We start from the raw sequence: 19,431 nt of genomic DNA, 5'->3' as shown, positions 1-19,431 counted from the left end.
TTCAATAAAAGTAAAGGATACCGTCATTCATATACTTACATAGGGTGGTAGAGGAGTTGATAGAGAAGGTGTCATCAGGACTATGCTCACCCTCACTGTGCCGTGAAGTGCGCTGATCCTGAAACACCCAGGCAAATGAGTGAACTAGGCAATGCAAGAAACAATGGCTCTATGTTTTCAAAAGAAAATTATAAGTAAAATAAAATTAAAAGCAGCTAATAATAAATCACAAAATAAAACTCCATGCATCAGCAAAGCCTCATTTTTACTGAATAAACAGGAGGAATACAAAACGTACTAACAGATGAGACCATCCTTACAAGACGTATCATTATCTGGCTGTTCCAACAAATCCTCAATTTAAAAACCCAAATATACATATATACTGTATTCACAATCATACAGCATAAACAATGACATACATCATATGGCTAATTTAATCATCAATTTATATGCACAAATGCTTGTGCATACATATAAACTCTATCCATGCGACAAAGCATACATATAAAAGTTATGATTTTATACATCCTGTATGGAAATTAAAATAAAAGGTAGTAATATATCTACAATTTGAATGTTAACCCACTCGTCTTGAGAGAGAGAGAGAGAGAGAGAGAGAGAGAGAGAGAGAGAGAGAGAGAAGAGAGAGAGAGAGAGAGAGAGAGAGAGAGAGAGAGAATGTTATTCACTATGCACTGCATAAAGGGTAGGTGCAGCCAATGAGCTACTGAAACCACAAATTAAAGAGATACCTTAATTATGGGTACAAAACAATAATTTTCATAACTACCCAACATTTAACTTACAGATCAAGCTGTTACTAACACCATGTTACTAGATAGCTGCTTTAGATTTCTTCTCATTTTTGTAATGTTTGTTTTCAATAAAATGCATTTTTCATCCAGGCATTCAAGTTTAAGGCAACATATTTCCACAAGGGTGCTGAAGTTCAGCTGACAGCAATATGGCCAATCCATTAGTATTATATAAACATCTGACGAGGCTAGCATCTTCCGGTTGCACATAATGTCAAATGCAACTTAAACATATCAACCAATGCTTCACAAATTATTTTCTTCAACCAACTCTGCAGATAAACCAGAAAAGGAACACCAGGATGTGAGAAAACCCAATGGAGAGAACACCTACAGTAACTCCAATTTAATTTCATTAGTCTACACTGAAACAAGACCTGGGATTGAATCCTGTAACAAGCAAATAGAAATATTCTTCAATAGCCTATTCCAACAGTGTGAATGCCAACAATGCTTCAAGTTCCCATCAGGATTTCTCCTGTTTGTTCTCTCTGGTATTGGCTTCTGACCACTAACTTCCCTTTTGAATGTATTTCCTTACAGTACCACTGTTTTTCTAGAGTAAAGCTTTTTATCACAAATAATCTTGTCATATGCCTCACATCCTATTCAATGGCCCTTATTTTGTCATTACAAAGGTTATCAATTTTCATACATAATGAACTTTTTTAACTATACTGATCAAAAATACTTGAAGCTAAGCATAAGATAGAAAAGTTTGCATGATAACAAGAGAAAACAGGGAAATTAAAGCCCCAAGGTTAAACCTGACTCCCAATTCATTACTACCATGGTAAAATAACCTAACCAAATTCCCACAAATTCTATACTTCTTAAGAGGCACACAAGTTCCTATATCCTTGAGAGTTTATAAGCATTTGTACTACACTCTAGTATGTGCAAGTGCAATTTTGCATGTGTATCTTTAAGTATGCATGCAACTTTAGGTGTGTGTCAAATATGGTAACTTTTCAGAAAGTTATGACAATATTCTGTATATAATTTCTCAACTTTCATTTTATTATTATTATTATTATTATTATTATTGTTGTTGTTGTTGTTGTTACTGTTATTATTATTATCATACTAATTATTAATTTAATAATAGAGTGCCACGGAATATTGTAAACTCATAATGACTGCCAAAAGTATTAGTTCTTCAACAAACAAGGTATAGTTAAAGAATCTGGACAGCTAAGGACAAAGGGACAGAAGGGAAGAGGTAAAAGGCAGAAAGCTCAGCTGAGGGCCAAGACAATGCTGCACAGAGCTTTCAGTACCATCAACAGTGTGCCAAAAGGTACACTACAAGTGGCCCACCAGCATACAGAGCTTTTACTGTAACACAATTGCAAAACCTGGGAAAGAAATCTCTCCCTGCCCTTTTTCCTTTATTTTCCTACCCTTTCACTTACTTTATCTAGGTTATCAATACAATTTTCCTTTCTTTTTGTACTCTTTCACTTACTTTATCTAGGTTATCAATACATTCTTCCCTTCTTTTTGTACTCATCTTACTTTATCTAGGTTATCGATACAGTTTTCCTTCTTTTTCTTGAATACTGATTATGAAAAAGACCTCATCACACCAAATGCAACATTGTAATTTTCTAAAAGGCCTGAAAATATAATTTACATACAACTGTTTATTCAGACAAATATGACAAGAGAGTCGTAATGGCTATTACAGTAATGTGAATGGACCTGTTAACAAAAGCTAGCTTCCAGCCTTACACTTATGCTAAAGCTTACACAAATCTAAAATCATGACGACATTATTATATTCCACATTGCTTGCCTAATTTTTCTGGCTTTGTAAATGTCAGACACTGATACTCATGCTCTTAGAAAATCATACTTTTAAAATGAATGTTTTTTTCCCAAAGCCTAACATCTGCAAACATTAAATGAAAATTATAAATTTCTTTCACTAAATTTCCAATTAATAATCATGTCTATTTGGATACTTTTTAGTAATGGGTAAATTTATCCTTGATTTATTCAAATATTACCATTGCTACAACACCTAATGCTGAAAGAAATCTTGGAATTAAAAGTAAAAATAATCAACTCTATGCTTCTTGCATGCATCAACTGCATTATGGGCACAAGAACACACTTTTATGTGCGTGTATTTTCAAGGCATGCAAAAGTTAAAGATACATAAATACAGTCAAATTCAAAACATGTCTACCAACATTCACACACAGATTTGAAGCTAGAGTACCCTCTACATTGTAAAAACAATGAACAGTGAGCACCAACAGACTACTGAATTTGACTGTACAAGCTGCATGGAAAAAATCCTCAAAATAGTACTTAAAACACATTTCCTCATGGCAAGACACTGATAATAACAATATGCAATATAAATATATACATACCTATATAAAAATTTTAAAATCTATCTATTCAAGGTAAGCTAAGCTGCACTTAAATATCTTGTCACGTAGAATTATAAATTAAACCACATTAAAAACTGACATGCAATATAATGACCAAAAAATCAAGAAAAACATATAAGGTTCACCACAAGACAGGCAACATGCTTTTGTGAAAAGTTTATCACCCTGGTAGTTTGACCACTACGTGAAATATTTACATTACCTATTTAAAATGTAATTTATACATTCCGCTGCTGTGTAGTTGCACTTTGAAGGAACCTCCTACAATAAATTCAAAAGCTGTCTACACAAAATTTTAAAAAGTAATTGCCGATAGTGAAATAATGTGCAATATGAACATGTTGCAGTACTTGCACACTAAAAAAAAAATTAAGTTTTACAACATGTATTAAGAAACAGTGTATAACCACACCTAAATACTATATTCATTCTGTATCTGTGAGTGCTTTACATGTATGTGATAACCAATCACATCATACTAGTTCAGGGAAAAAAAAAAAAAAAAAAAAAAAAAAAAAAAAAAAAAAAAAAAAAAAAAAAAAAAAAAAAAAAAAAAAAAAAAAAAAAACATTGTGCAAAAGTCTTATTATTACATGTGAGCCCGCCACAAATTAAGGAGCAATTTCATTCCATTCCAGTAAATACAAGCTGAAGTCTTTCGTGAGAGCGTGGAGAAAAATTATGACAACTGCCAAGAGTCCAAGAGTATCCCAACTAACCACCACTTCACATGTCTAACAGACAGCATTACAGCTGTTATACTGAACTAGACTGTAAATATGGTAACTCCTAACTATAACACTCATGAAAATATATGCTGTACTCAAGTATGAAAATAACACAGGATCTACAGTACAATACCCTTTAAAGAACCTTTTCAGGAGCAAGGATCCACCATTAAATTAATGTACTAGGGTTGCTATCCAAATTGTATGATGGAGTGACAACTGTCTACACTGAGCAGATAAACCACTGAAGTCAAAGGTCACATATATTATGCATACCTTGTAATAGCAGCTAAGATAAACCATCAATAGCATCATTTGTGAACATGCTTACAACAAAAAACATCCTGTAAATAAAGGCTCATTTATAGTTCTCACCACTGGTTCTTTAAAATGGAACTCCTAAAAATAGAACCCTCATAACATTTGTGGCAGGTCTTCACTGTGTAAAATTGAAAGATCTACTGTCCACCTGTTTCTTATCACATTATAGTATGGAATTACTGTGCAGTATTTCTTTTCACAACTATCTTTACGTATTTCATTTTTCAAATTTACCTATTACTGGCCATAAGATTTTATATTTCTAAAGTCCTAACTGTACTATTCCTGAAAAGACCTTAACATACATATAATAAAAAGTTGGACCTTACGGTAAACTGTGAAACTTATAGAATCATTATATTCTGTATTAGTTTAATCATTTAAAATTTTACAGGCTATTAATAGATGTAAAGAATTCACAAGGTTATGGGAAAAAGCAGTCCTGTTCATACTGACATAGCACCTAAAGCCACATCAGGATAATCAAGAAAATTTCCATATGTTCATGCCAAGTTCTAAACGAAATTAATGATTTAGTTGTCACAAAAAAAAAAGAGAAGACAAAATCAGCAAGACCCCTTTCCTTTTGCCTTAACCTTACCTAGTGAGTCTAAGCTAAGTTTGAAATGCAAGAAGTAAATTGCCCACTAGTCAGTTTTACATACCAAATTCCTAAGCCAAAGCAATCTGTGGAACCACATGGGTGAATCTTTCTTTAGCAGTTTCCAAGCTCCTTAAACAATTTGGCTTTTTGCAAATCAAGCAACTAAAGGGAAGTTTTGATGCTTCCCTTCCTTGCTCCTCAATGGCAAAACTTACACAATAAAAACTAATTCTAAAATATAACCATCACAAATCAAGGAATCCAAGCTACCTTGATCTGAAGCAATGTATACTGAACACAGATCTAGTGAAATACCTTTTGGACGTATGTTACTACACTGTTCCATAATAGATCAGCAGGAAATAGCATGGAGCTTCACTGCCTAGCCAATCCTGTTCCCAAAACTTTGGAACAAACTCTTAATCACTCACATTTCAATAACCCCCATCTATTGGTGTACTGATCTGTTATTTCCTCTTTATCCTAGAAAGGCTGCCAAAAACACCCTGTATCTAGAATATTTTTCTAGCAAAGTGAATAAAGTTACCTTAACATTTTTCATCAAGACACCTTTCAAAACTTGGCTGCAAAACCTAGCCTGAAAATATCGTTGTTAACACTGAAAAACGTCAATGGGCCCATTTAACTACTCCCTAAGCCTATACAATAACCAGTGCTCAGTACTTGAGACTGAAATTCAAACCCCAAACCACTTATGTCAGTTAAAACTGAAACATTTGATAAAAAATTTCAGGCACAAAATATTCAAATATGGTACTATACACCTTTTACTTAACTTTTTCTTTGGCAAGGAATTTTGTTAGTATTTTTCTCTTTCTGAATATCATCTATATCTATCTGTAGTCACATAATCTTTTCTAATTCATCCAAAATGGTGAAATGCTCTTCCTTACTGCTTTCTTAATACATATTTTACAGTCCTGCAAGTCATGAAAATAAGAGAAACTTGCCCAACTATCTCATGGTGCAAACCTCTCTCTCTCCCCATTTTTTCTTATATGTGCTTGGTATGAAAATCTACTCCTATATATACATGGCAATTTTGGCCATTGCATAAAGTGCCATTTGTTACATTCAAAGCATAATACAAAGAGCATCCCCATATTCCCCTTAGCATTCACATAGCCACCTTCTTAACTGTTCTTATTCCTTAGCTCCTATACCAGTCACCAGAAGCCATGTTTTAAATTAGCTCTCCTTTCCATTTATACACCTTTCTAACATTTCTGCATCTTCTGACTCTAGAACTGCCATTAAAATTACATCATCTGCATCCAGCAGATGCCAGGAACATCTCTTTCCCTACTCTTTTGTAGCTTCTTCCATATCATAGTAATAAATAAGCAACAAAGGAGTCAGGAATGACCATCAATGGACATAACCATTATCTTGAATTCTTCTAATGCACTTCTCACTGTCCTTATATCGTTGATTTTTAAATTTATTCTCTTCAATTAGAACTTTCTTCAATATTTTCATAACATCCTAAAGTTGTCTTATCCCTTTACAACCTCTAAATGACGTTTTTCCTCTTTTTTGCTGTAAAATATCACTGTCATACTTTTCTACTCTACAGATCCTAACCCCTCATTTCCTAGGTTTTCAATAATTCAGGTTAGCTAATAAATGACAGGATATACCAAAGCTTTTGGAGTGTGTTTGTACTCCTAATTGCCCTGACCAAGTTTTTCCATCTTCCCAAGGTTACTTATAACTTCAGTTCATATTCCCTTACCTTTAAATTTAATTTTTCCATTTTCATTTTGCATACTTTCACCCTTTTAAACCTTTTCCATTTTTCTCCTGGCCACTTTGCTACCTTGTATTCTTTTTCCTCACATCTCTTAAACCTTGACCTTGTCACCTGCATTTCTCCACCTCATCTTTTATCTATTCATGATCAGTTTATCGAGGATCACCTTCTTTCATATTGTTTTTTTTCTTTTTTTATCCCACAATTACATCACCTGCAAATTAATCTTTGACCAGTATGCCTAATCAATAGTTTTTTTTTGCCAATTCCACAAGAATTTATATTTTTTCATGTCACCCCCAAAGTTATTGTGCTTGTGCTAGCTCCTTTATAGTTTAATCCCATAAATAAAAAATATCCATATATGTTTTAGGTGGCACCTCTGCCACTTCCCTACCTTTTTCTATCACAGTTCCACAATACAACTTTTATTTTAACTAAGCCTATATTGTTTCTACTTTACCTTTCACATTCCTAGCTTACAGAAAGGGTGCCAGATAGTGAGCTGTTTCATCTTCAGAACTAATTTATTTATAAGGCTGTCTCTTTTTCTCTCCTGGTTGAATAACCAATTAAATTTTTCTCAATTCTTACACAACTTTTAGGCTGCACAATGCTCATTTCAAGCAAGATATACCATTTCAATCTCTTGCAAAATGTCAATCCTTTCTATCAACAAAATTAACTGTCAATTCAATATTCCTGACCTCAGAATACCATATAACTTAAAACAGTAAAAAGACTAAATACCAAATAAAGGCTACAAAATAAAATAGTTTTCTTAATAACCTTCACTCCACTTTGAAGGACATACCTTCCAACTCAACATTAAAACTTTCATCTCTCACTGATGTGTCACCATTTTACTACTATCAAATATTAGCAGTCATTATCATACCAGTACTAGCCTTTGATAAAATACATCATTGCACTAACTACTGTGTCACTTAAAACAAAGGTTAACAGCACCGAAATAAAATTTGAAAGACTGGATTTCCATGCAATTTTACCTCAAAGCAAAATATTTTTACCAATGGCAAAGAATGCAGCATAAAATATCCTAAAAAAAGCAGCAGGATTTACATTAGCCAAAATCAGTTTCACTACCTAAACAAAAACTTTGCTCAAGGATATAATTCAAAGTATAAAGAGGAACAATTTCCCATGCCTAACTAAACTGGCTTACATTACCTCACCAAAATTACAGTTACACAAAATATCAATTTACCAGAAATTCCTACTACTGTATTGAGCATACTAAAAAAATCTTGGAAAATTAATTCAAAACCCTATGCACATCACCTTCAGAATAGATGAACACTTCAACATACCTCTGGTACAACTGGCAGGTCCGTGGGAGGGCACTCAGTGGGACCAAAAGAAGGGTAATGTAAATACGACCACCAACTACATACATGTTAAGTTCACTGAAAACCTATATTTCTATTTTCATCTCACATTTAAATTCTACTGGCCTCATGAACATCATCATCATCATTATCAAATGTTCAACTGTATCTATGTTACTACAACACAAAATTATAAAAATATGATGAAAATATGTCCGTATAAAAATAACTGGGTATCTTTGCAATACCCAAAATTGAAAGGCAGAATGGCACCTAAAAAAATACTAATTATTTAAACAACCTACAACACAAAATAGTCTAAGACACTTCACAACATAGGGCTGAAACATGCAGGTAACTAGAACACCTCAAGAATCTCCATAATATCACATTTTCAATAATGAAACTGCTAGTAACTATTTAGATATACTAAATATAACTCCTATGACAATAATAATGCTGCTAATAGCTATTCAAGTATATCAAATAAAACTCCCAACAAACTAGAAATTTCTACAAGACTTGCAACAAATGATGTTTTCAAATTATCCTTACGTCCATGAAAGTCAAAACGAGCAAGGATTTGGTAGATTTTATTTCCAAAGACCTATAAAGGTTAATCATATTTCTCAACTCTCATACCAGTGCCTTGGAGGATTCAGGCTTAAATGGGGGAAGATGGAACAACGACACATAAAGCTGGAGACTTTGGCAGGATAAGAACAAAGGCAATTTACAAAAAGTAAAAGACAGCAATAAAGCTGGAGACTAAATGAATGGTTCGGAAAACCCTCACCATATCAATTATTCCACAGAGCAAGGCCCATTTACTGCAGTTCCAGGTTAACACAACAATACCTATTTGAATCATCTTGACACAGAACGCTGCTTCCGGCTCCACTGTGAAAATAGCAAAAACTTCACAAACAGAAGCTAACTCGATAGAAGCTACAGACAATCCTACTAGAGGAGTAGCATTATTTTCAAGCAGTCAACAATAATGAGTGGTTTATATATTATTCCTTCACAACAAGATATGTACACTTTTAATATTTACAAACCATACTAAAATGAAGAAGGAAATACAGCATACAGGCAGTTACCGGTTATCAGCAGGGGTTCTGTTCCAACAGAGACCACCAACAACCAGGGAATGCTGTACTAACACAGCAACAAATGATTGTATTGCTCATGATAAATGGTGTAGAAGAAGAAGTGGGGCAACTTATCTACAAAGCATTGTACCCAATGCTAAATAACTGATTCAAGTAAATTATTATTTTTATATAGGATTAGTTTATCCAGACCTCTGAGCCTAATAACACAATTTCCATCTACCAGCAATTTCTGGTCACAATGTTCTTGCATTACATGCACATGAAACACAGTATCTCCAACTGAGTAAAAATGCGCCTACTCATTACTACTGGATACCATATTACAGCAAAACTAATATCCTTACACTTTTTAATACGTTAAGGCAGAAACCTACCACATGAAATGTTATAACAAATATATTGATCTATACCTAAATTTACAAAACAAGCAGTCTTCAGTTATCAGCGGGGCTTCCGTTCTTGGCGAGGTGCTGATTAGCGAAAACCACCATTAACCAAAACTTGGCTTATGGCACCGAGTTTCGGTATGTGGCGCCTCTGTTAGGAATGTTATGGCGCCATAACTCTATTATTGCCACCTTACAGTGCCGATAACCTAAACTCGGCCTGTTATGGGACCTTAAATCGCCAATTTTATGATGCTAGACAAGCCCCATAAACCTGGGTCGCCATTAACCGAGTCCACCAATAACAGGGGACTGCCTGTATATAAAATGAAACATTCAAATGCACTGATTAATATTTTCCAGAAACACCACAAACATGATATTGTTATGATACAATAAAGTTTGTTCATACTTACCTGGCAGATATATATATGGCTGTATTTTCTGAAGTCCGACAGAATTTAAAAAACTTTCGACACACGCAGTGGTCGGCCAGGTGGTTAGTAACCATTCCTGCCGCTGGGAGGCGGGTATCAGGAACCATTCCCATTTTCTATTCATAATTTTTATTTCCACTGTCCCCTGAGGGGAGGTGGGTGGGTACTTGATTATATATATCTGCCAGGTAAGTATGAACAAACTTTATTGTATCATAACAATATCATTTTGTTCATGAAACTTACCTGTCAGATATATATATAGCTGAATCCCACCGTTGGAGGTGGGAAGGGACAGAATAGAAGGATTTTGGGAAACAAATGCATGCAGATGATTTACATCTTGGTTCCACCTGTTAGCATAGCCGACTTCGTGATTACTGTCACCCAAGTCTGCTTCTGCTTTACTAGAGTTGCCAGCGAGGTAGAGACCTATAAAGCTGGTGCACTCCAGATGATCTGTCAACGGGGGCGTGACCACAATGTGACTAGACCATATTGGACCATACCATGAGGGCTAAGAAGTAAAATAAAATATTATTATAAAAACTAAAGTATACTTAATATCTATATATATATATAAATATATATATCACCACCTGACCAACCCTAGCCAAAGTTAAGGTGTGTTAACTAAGGCTTGAGTTAAGAAAGTCGCCGTTGTCGGCGACTCAACTAAATTAAGAGCTCTTCCTAACCATTTTCTACAGGATAGGATGAGTGGTACTTCTTGCCCCCAAGATTGTGTCTGCAGACACGTATGGCCCTAGCGAGCAGCAGATCTCATATGCCATCTTCACATCTCGCAGGGAGTGTGAAGTGAACACAGAGTTGCTTCGCTAAAACATGGTACTCAGGATGTTGCTGAGTGCCATGCTCTGTTGAAATGCTTCCGAGGCCGCGCCCTCACCTCGTGAGCATTCAGATAAAAAGATTTTCAAATCTTTGTGCAAACACAATGAAGGAGCATTTTTGAAAGAACTCCTTAACACTAAAGCCAGGGTGTTCTTCGATATGGGCAAGTCTGGTCCTTTTCGGAACACTGCCAGATTGCCCGAATGACTTCAACTTTCTTGAGTTTTATGTAGATAAAACTTGAGAGACCTGACAGGGCACAGGACTCTCTCTGGCTCCTGCCCCCTAACTTGTGCCATCCTTGCTTCCGAGCTCCTGGCCCAAGGACAAAACGGGTTTCCATTCTTAGGCCACAACTAAAGGCTTAGAGAGCACGCCTTGTGTTCTCTAAAGCCAAAACTTGTGACGATGGCTTAAAATCTCACTAACCCTCTTTGTCGTATCTAGGGTGGTTAGAAGAAGGCCTTCCTGATCACATGCAAGAAGTTAACAGGTAGGAGAGGATCGAATGCTTTGACATCAAGAACTTCAGACTACGTCTAAGTTCCATATTGAAAGCTTCGATCTGGACATGCACAGTCAGTCCGTCTGTACTAAAGTCAGGTGACCGACCAGTTGACCAGTCAGACGAATCAAGGACAGCAAGGCTGTACCCTGAAGACCATAAGGCACTATTCTTCGCTGAAGGATGAGTGTCTGGACTGCCTGGGCGATTCAATCTAAGCAAACCTTGGGGGGTGTATCAACGCAACCCAACGTCGTCAGCGAATCAACTCCTGACTCGAGCTTCTGGTGCCAGGAGAAAGGAGCAAGGAGCAAAAAGGCGATTCAGTCCCGAAGGAAGAATGCCTGACAGTCCAACCTGGTCTCATGTTACACGATCATCGGGGGTGTATAAACGCAACAGACTTCGTCAACAAGAAACTCAGGGCTACTATATGTCGCCTGATCTCGCACGAGTGTCTGACTCCGAGAAAACAGGTGAGACAAAAAGTAGATGGTGAGCGAGTTTCGAGATTCCACAGAACTCAAAGATCGTGAAGGGCTTTGTTGTTTGACAGATGCAAATCTCTGAGCCCAAAAGCCGTCAACAACATATTTGCGTATTCTTTACTAGTTGTGACTGCCAGCTTATCCCATTCTTCAGACGGAAATGGAAGACGGTAATCTTATTCCTGTCAACATCTCAATAGTCTGAACGTTGTCAGACTCAGAGCGGAGAGGTTATAGGTACCTTTCGAGTTAAGAGTAGACCGACTCTCTCTGAAAAGGTCCTTGGAAAGTGAACTAGGAAGGATGTGACCTCTGTAAATCCAGGATCCTGAAGGCAACATGGGGCGATCAGCGTCATTGTCGCTCCCTGTGACGTCATAAATCCTCATTTACATTTCCTAAACGATGGAAAAAGGGGAAAAGAGACTAAACATCCATCCCCGTTTAATATCATAGGATGGCGTTTAATGGTACCGATCCCGGATCGAGAAAAAGGGAGCAGAGAAGAAGAAGCCTCTTCGTCCTCAACATATCGAAGAGAAGAATGAAAGGGCGTCCCTAAAGTCTCCATAACTCTCAACTTACTTCTAAAGAAAGATTCCACTCGGAAGTCAAAAGTTGCTGCCGTCGATCGAGACGATTCGTACGGACTTTTGCAATCCTGTAACGAACCTCTAGAGGATCGTTACATTCTACGCCTGTTGTTATAATAGGCTCTTTCTCGTAAACTCGAGCAGGGACCAAGAGAAGATACTTCTTAAGATATGAGAGAGCTGTGGAATATCCGAGTTGATGTGGACCACTGGTTCCAAAAACTCGTTTCGAGGACTGGAGGGACGACCGAATTGCATTTACTTCTTTCAGATTAAGATCCAGGACATCTGAAACACTATCCAGATGTCCGGCACCTTCTTTCTATCATGACGCACTGAGAGATGTTCAGAATAATTCCTAGATCTTGAATAATATCATTTCTAGTTTTCCCGGTAGGAAAAAACTGTGGTCTGAATTGCAGTCTATTCGGGGAAACAAACTTTTTCAGGAAGGAAATGGTCCCCAGCAAGCTCATCCATTCCCTCCCCGAGTATGCTTACTTCCCTATAAGGCTGCGCTTTGCCTAAGCAGGAGAGCATATAAAAGTGCAATGTTGCGGTAGACTCGTAGTTCTATACCGTGCGGTAACGAGCACCGAAAGGATAGAGATAACTCTGTTGAACATAGTAAGGCAAAACAAATGCAACGTTTATTCATTCACGTAAGAAATCCCCTCAATCTTAGGCTAAAGTCCGTGATTATAGGACAGAGATACAGTTAGTCAGTCAATCCCGCAGGAGAGACGTAACCGCCAGCACAGAGATACGGTTAGTCAGTCAATCCCGCAGGAGAGAGAGACGTAACCTACAGCGCATGACAGCGCACGATCTGTTACTGGCTCGGTTGGAACTTGGAACTTGGACAGTCAGACACAGCCGCAGCCAGCAGCTTACGAACGTCGTCTCTTAACTTTATGTCTGGGTTGCCAGCTACCCTATTCTACGAAGAAATAGGTCCGTTATTTTTTTAGCAAAAAGAGACTCTCAAGCTGGTATATTTAAGCGAAACAGAAAACGCTAAATATATAGATGCGTTTGTGTTGTCAGAACACTACCATACAACGGTAAAAGATAAATCGGAAACTCCTGGAAGGCTGCAGGGAGTAACTATTAAATGTCCTTAAAATAATAGACAATAGACCTCTCGGTTGCCATCCGAAGAGGTAACTACAGCAAGCGTGTATAACTTGAACCAACCAGTAGTAAAATAACGCAAGGCAAAATATTTTATTATATCACAATAAAGTTTGTTCATACTTACCTGGCAGACATATATATAGCTGAATTCGGAAATACAGCTACATACATATCTGACAGGCAAGTTTCATGAACAAAACTTAGAGAATCGAAGCAGACAGCTCAAGCTTCTTATGTTATTGGACATAAACGTTCATTGACGTAGTCTACAAGTCTATTTCTTGTACGAGTCTGCGAATGACGAATGAGAGCTCTTCCGAATCTTGTCAATAAGAGCTTATTCGCTTACGCAATATCAAGTTAAAGAGATGTTTGTCAATGAGAACTAACCCATTTACGGGACAAAGAGATATTTTGTCAATGAGGGGATACCCACTTACTTGACAAAACGATAGTATATTGTCAATGGGGGAAAGTCACTGAATTTGACAAAACGTAATCCAGGAAGTCGAGCATTTTATTTTTCCGATTCCCGTCTCAAACGAGAAAGGGGCAAGAATCCTGTTAAGAGACAGGGCTTACGGCAGGTAGAACGACGATGTTCAATTCGGCAGCGTAGTCCCGACTAGAAACTAACAAAATCTATCATCTGAAAAACCCTTTCAGATGGGCTAAAAAGCTTGCAAAATTATCCTGGGAAGAGGAAGAAACTCTCCAACCAGCTTCCTCTCCCGTATCACAACTAATGCCTGCTAAAGCTTAAAATTTATTGGCAGTATGGCAAAGGTGGCAAAGGAAGTCCTGTCTTGCGCTTTCCTGAAGAGCGTCCTTTTGATGAATGCCTTTGCAAGAATCCTACTGAACGTCGCCGAGACGTCGAGCCTTTACATAACCCGTAACTGCCTTATCGCAAAGTCTTGACTGCGGTAGAGAAAACGAGATCTTCCCTTAAGCTTTCCTTAACTCCATCCACCTTTGCGAAAAGCAATATAATATTGACAGAGACCTCTTGAATTCACGAAACCCGAGGTGTTGCTGGGTTTCGAAGACGAAGTTGTCTGTTCACTTTAAGCTTCCTCCGAAGCACTGCTTACTTCACATTCTTGAGGCTCAAATCTTAAACAAGAGCTTGAAGTTGAAGAGTTCAACAGAAACGTTCAGCCAGGAGACAAACCTGGTGTGCGCTGGCGCGCGCTCGGCGTCCACTGGCGAGGACGCTCGGCGTCCACTGGCGCGCGCCTGGCGTCCATCCGAGCGTCCCGTTCAAGCCGAGCGTCAAAAGAAGCGTGCAGAAAAGCGTCACGCTCCTGACAGGTGTCAAAATAAGCGAGAGAAACTGCCTTCTTTTTCATATCTCGGTGGAAAGACGTACACGTGATCAGGCGACGTTCGCCTTCTTACTTCTCACTGAAACGCATAACGAGAGAGTGAGGGGACGTGAAGCGTCCTCTTCTATAAAGCTTCTATTTAGAGGGCGCGAGTCCTTCGAGATTCGTGCACGTGCACGATCTTCCGCAGCCTGGGAAACGTCAACAGGTCCTACCGAAGGGACGCCAGATCGATGTGGGTTCCCCGTAACCCTCCTTCGGCTTTCGACATGCCCTCTCCCTGGTCCTGCCCTAGAGGCGTTATGGGGCGGATCTGACGTTCCCTCCTGACGAGAGAGAGGACGTGAAGCGTCCTCTTCTCTAAAGCTTCTTAGAGGGCGCGAGTCCTTCCAAGAGCTCCAACCCTTGCGCGGGGAGGACGCCTCGGAGGACGAGAAGCAATCCTTCAGGATTCGTGCACGTGCACGAACTTTGGCAGTCTGGGGATTTTCATCAGAAACTGCCGAAGGCACGCCAGATCGGTGGGGGTTCCTCGTAACCCTCCTTCGGCTTTCGACATGCCCTCTCCCTGTGGTCCTGGGAGTCCAACAGAGGTCTAGACCTAGAGGCGTTATAAGGCCGATCTGACGCACCCTCCACTACACAAGGGGCACTGTCACTGCACTTAGCCACTTCACTATTGCTCTCTAAAGCAAGCACTTTCGATTCTAAGTTACGAATCGAAAGAGTATAAGAGAAAAGGGCAATAACCTCTACAGACACTGTTTTAGGGCCCGAAGGCAACATTACAGGGTTAGGAGTAACAATAACAGAAGTAGCACTCTTCACAACAATGAAGGAGAGCGATCACCTCTCGCAGACATATTCATAACCCGTAGGCCATACTATAGGGTTAGGCAAAATAAAGTCTACAGGAAGGTTAGCAGGTTCACTACCCTGACTTTTGTTTACTGATTAATTGCGTACATACGAATCATACTTTTTCCTTACGGAATTAGACATGTTTACTGATTAATTGCGTACATACGAATCATACGTCTTCTTACGGAATAGACAAAGTCTCACACTCCTTACATGACAAATCTCAACAAAGAAGCAAGACCCAAACCCCTCGTGCATACCAAGTGCGGATCTACCGAAGCTTTCGGTAGCCACACCCTATCTTTGCAGACAACCCCCTCTGAAACTAGCCTAACTAGATTCAGATATCTTATGCAAAAATGAATCAAATTCAAATCAATTTAAGATAGCGTATGCCTAGCCACAAATCCAAGTAAATAAATCAAAAGACAATTAGGATACTTAGCGGCAATGAAGTTTCCAAAATCCTAAGACGGAGGTACTGAAAACAGGTGTTTTCAGCACCGGCGACAGAAAAATTATGAATAGAAAATGGGAATGGTTCCTGATACCCGCCTCCCAGCGGCAGGAATGGTTACTAACCACCTGGCCGACCACTGCGTGTGTCGAAAGTTTTTTAAATTCTGTCGGACTTCAGGAAATACAGCCATATATATATCTGACAGGTAAGTTTCATGAACAAAATACTGGTTAGTACCTGGCAGAATAACCTACTTATGAACAAGTTATATTCTGGACAACCATTTTGTACATTAAACTGTTTGTTAGTTGGTTACTGTACTCTTCATGCTTATTTAACCCTTAAACGCCTATTGGACGAATTAAACGTCGACGAAAATTGTCTGTTGGGTGCCGAATTGACGTATGAAACGTCGACGCAAAAAAGTTTTGTTTTAAATTCGAGGAAAAATAGTTATAGCCCTACTTAGCAAAAACTTTTGAATCACACACCTTGAGGGATGCTGTGAGTTCACGGATCAAGTTGTTGATTTGTTTACAATCATTACCCAGGTGTGAATTTCTTTCTTCTCTCACTAAAAAGCATCAGCAACACATCTCAGGAATTACTTTGTCACTTTGACATAATTTTTCCACCATTTTATATTATCCGTTACATAGAGTTTTATATATGAAAATGTACGCAATTTCATGTAGAATACAACCAAAACAACCCATGGTTGTAGCTTTTATTAGTTTTGAAATATTTTCATATAAATAACGTTAAGTGCCAAATTTCAACCTTCGGTCAACTTTGACTCTACCAAAATGGTCGACAAACGCAATTATAAGCTAAAACTCTAATATTCTGGTAATATTCAATCATTTACCTTCATTTTACAACAAACTGGAAGTCTCTAGCACAATATTTTGATTTATGGTGAATCTTTGAAAATAACTTTTTTCCTTACGTCCACGCAGTAACTCTTCCGAAAAAATCAGAAATTTATTCGTCCAATTGTCGTAATGTTTGCACTGTTTTGTATTAGCCGTTACATAAGGTTTTATACATATATGAAAATGTGCACAATTTCCCATAGAATACAACCAAAAACAACCCATGGTTGTAGCTTTTATCAGTTTTGAAATATTTTCATATAAATAACAATAAGTGCCAAAATTTCAATCTTCGGTCAACTTGACTCGACCGATATGGTCGAAAACCGCAATTGTAAGCTAATAACTTACATTCTAGTAATATTCAATCATTTACCTTCATTTTGCAATATTCAATCATTAACCTTCATTTTGCAACAAATTGGAAGTCTCTAGCACAATATTTTGATTTATGGTGAATTTTTGAAAAAACTTTTTCCTTACGTCCGCGCCGTAACTCTTCCGAAAAAATCATACATTTTTTTGTCCGATTGTCGTAATGTTTGCACCGTTTTATATTAGCCATTACATAAAGTTTTATATATGAAAATGTGCACAATTTCATGTAGAATACAACAAATAAACAAACCATGGTTGTGGCTTTTATCAGTTTTGAAATATTTTCATATAAATAATGATGTGCCAAAATTTCAACCTTCGGTCAAGTTTGACTCGACCAAAATGGTCAAAACACGTAAGTGTAGGCTAAAACTCTTACATTCTAGTAATATTAAATCAATTACCTTCATTTTGCAACAAACGGGAAGTCTCTAGCGCAATATTTCGATTTATGGTGAATTTTTTAAAACAACTTTTTTTTACGTCAGTGCGTTACGAATTCATGCATCATATTGCAATAATATTTTCTCTGTGTTGCTTTGATTGTTTTACAATTTGTGATATACCAAAATCATCGCAATTTAGTGTACAATACAACGAAAAAATAATTAACTCATTAGCTTTAACCGTTTTCCTCACAGTGCGATTTGTATACAATTTTATATGAAATTTTTTTTTCGTGCTGTCATATATTCCAATATTTATATATGATAGATATTTTTTTTCATTTCTGATGGTTGCATACTAAACTTCAGGCAATGACAAAAAAAGGAGCCAAAAATTAAATCTTAATCTTGAAAATTAAGCGTGCTGTGATTTTTTGAAAATAAACTTATTTTCCGCCTTGGCGCTCACTCGCGAACGCCGCCAGCATATGGAAGACACTTTCGGAAATACCGGCTCGGCGTTTAGGGGTTAAGTACGGTATGATATAAAGTCAATAAAGTCTATATATTTTTTCATCCTAAAATATAATGTAGGCAGTCCCCAGTTATCAGTAGGGGTTCTGTTCTGATGGCATGACAGTAAGCGAAAATTGGGGCGCATATCGGCACCAATAACCCAACATCGGCGCCTTCATTAAGTATGTATTAGCACTCATGTGGAGAAATTGGTGCATTTCACACGTCAAAAATTGTCAATTTTCAATGCTGGACAAGCCCCATAAAACCGGATTGCTGATAACCAAGGACTGCCTGTGCACTGTACAATTAGTACTGCACGTACAGAATGGATGCGCAAAACAAAATTTTAACGTACAGGTGGCAAAGGGGAGCCCCTGAACACAATTTGAATTTGCAACACCATTTGTTTGTTTCTCTGAATGCTTGCAAGTTGAATGTTCGTAAGTAGGGTGGTGTCTGTATTTCCCTAAGCATCTAATAAGACAAGCTATTCAGTATTATCTTTCATTATTCAACAAATGCATCACTGTTATAAATATTTAATTTTCAAATCAAAAAGTCGTAAGAAATATGACAAATCCTAAAACAGTTACGTTAGCCATTTGCAATACTGAATGCAAGGCAAATAAATCTGTAGTGATGGTGCTATGTACACCTTTGGTAGATTGCCACAAAAAGATATGCAAATCACAAATGAGTTTAAATTCCCTCTGTTATAACAATTCTCTTGACATAATATTGTAGTCCCTCTACAAAGGATTATAGAAGTTTTGCAAATAATGACTAAACCCTCCCGATATTGACATTTTTCGCTGCTTGCTATGTAGCCTATATTATTCAATGAAATTCCAGTTTATGATAATCTAAAAATATCCTTGTAAAATTAGTGTCTTAACGCAAAGATGCATCTTTTCCCCAATCAAAAGTTATTTCCTTACAAAATTCACAAACAGAAAAATCTAGCACAAATGAAAACATTAAACCTTTTCTCTCTATCTCAGACTTATTGCATGTCAACTGGGAAGAATTTTGATAAAGTACTGTTAATTCACTTTAAAACAATAACTACTGCTCAAGCATCACTTTTATAAAGCATAAACTCTAAA

At 37.5% G+C, this 19,431-nt stretch overlaps 1 protein-coding gene across 5 annotated transcripts in view; it reads right to left on the bottom strand.

Annotated features, from left to right (window-relative positions):
- The window catches only part of LOC135213515 (serine/threonine-protein kinase 10-like), a 230,948-nt gene that overhangs the window by 135,468 nt on the left and 76,049 nt on the right, over positions 1–19,431 (bottom strand). For 3 of the 5 annotated variants that reach the window (XR_010314149.1, XM_064247427.1, XM_064247428.1), the window contains exons 10-11: positions 7,982–8,014; positions 40–118 (exon numbers count right to left, since the gene is read on the bottom strand). Coding sequence is in view for 4 of the 5 variants with exons in the window: in XM_064247427.1 (XP_064103497.1) it covers positions 40–118; positions 7,982–8,014 (112 nt within the window). In the remaining variant the exon portion in view is untranslated. The remainder of the gene's footprint in view (positions 1–39; positions 119–7,981; positions 8,015–19,431) is intronic. The other 2 variants (XM_064247429.1, XM_064247430.1) reach the window with 1 other exon arrangement.

Source organism: Macrobrachium nipponense, chromosome 43 (assembly GCF_015104395.2).
Source record: "Macrobrachium nipponense isolate FS-2020 chromosome 43, ASM1510439v2, whole genome shotgun sequence".
NCBI classification, from domain to species: domain Eukaryota; kingdom Metazoa; phylum Arthropoda; class Malacostraca; order Decapoda; family Palaemonidae; genus Macrobrachium; species Macrobrachium nipponense.
This window is presented reverse-complemented; position numbering and strand designations above follow the sequence as displayed.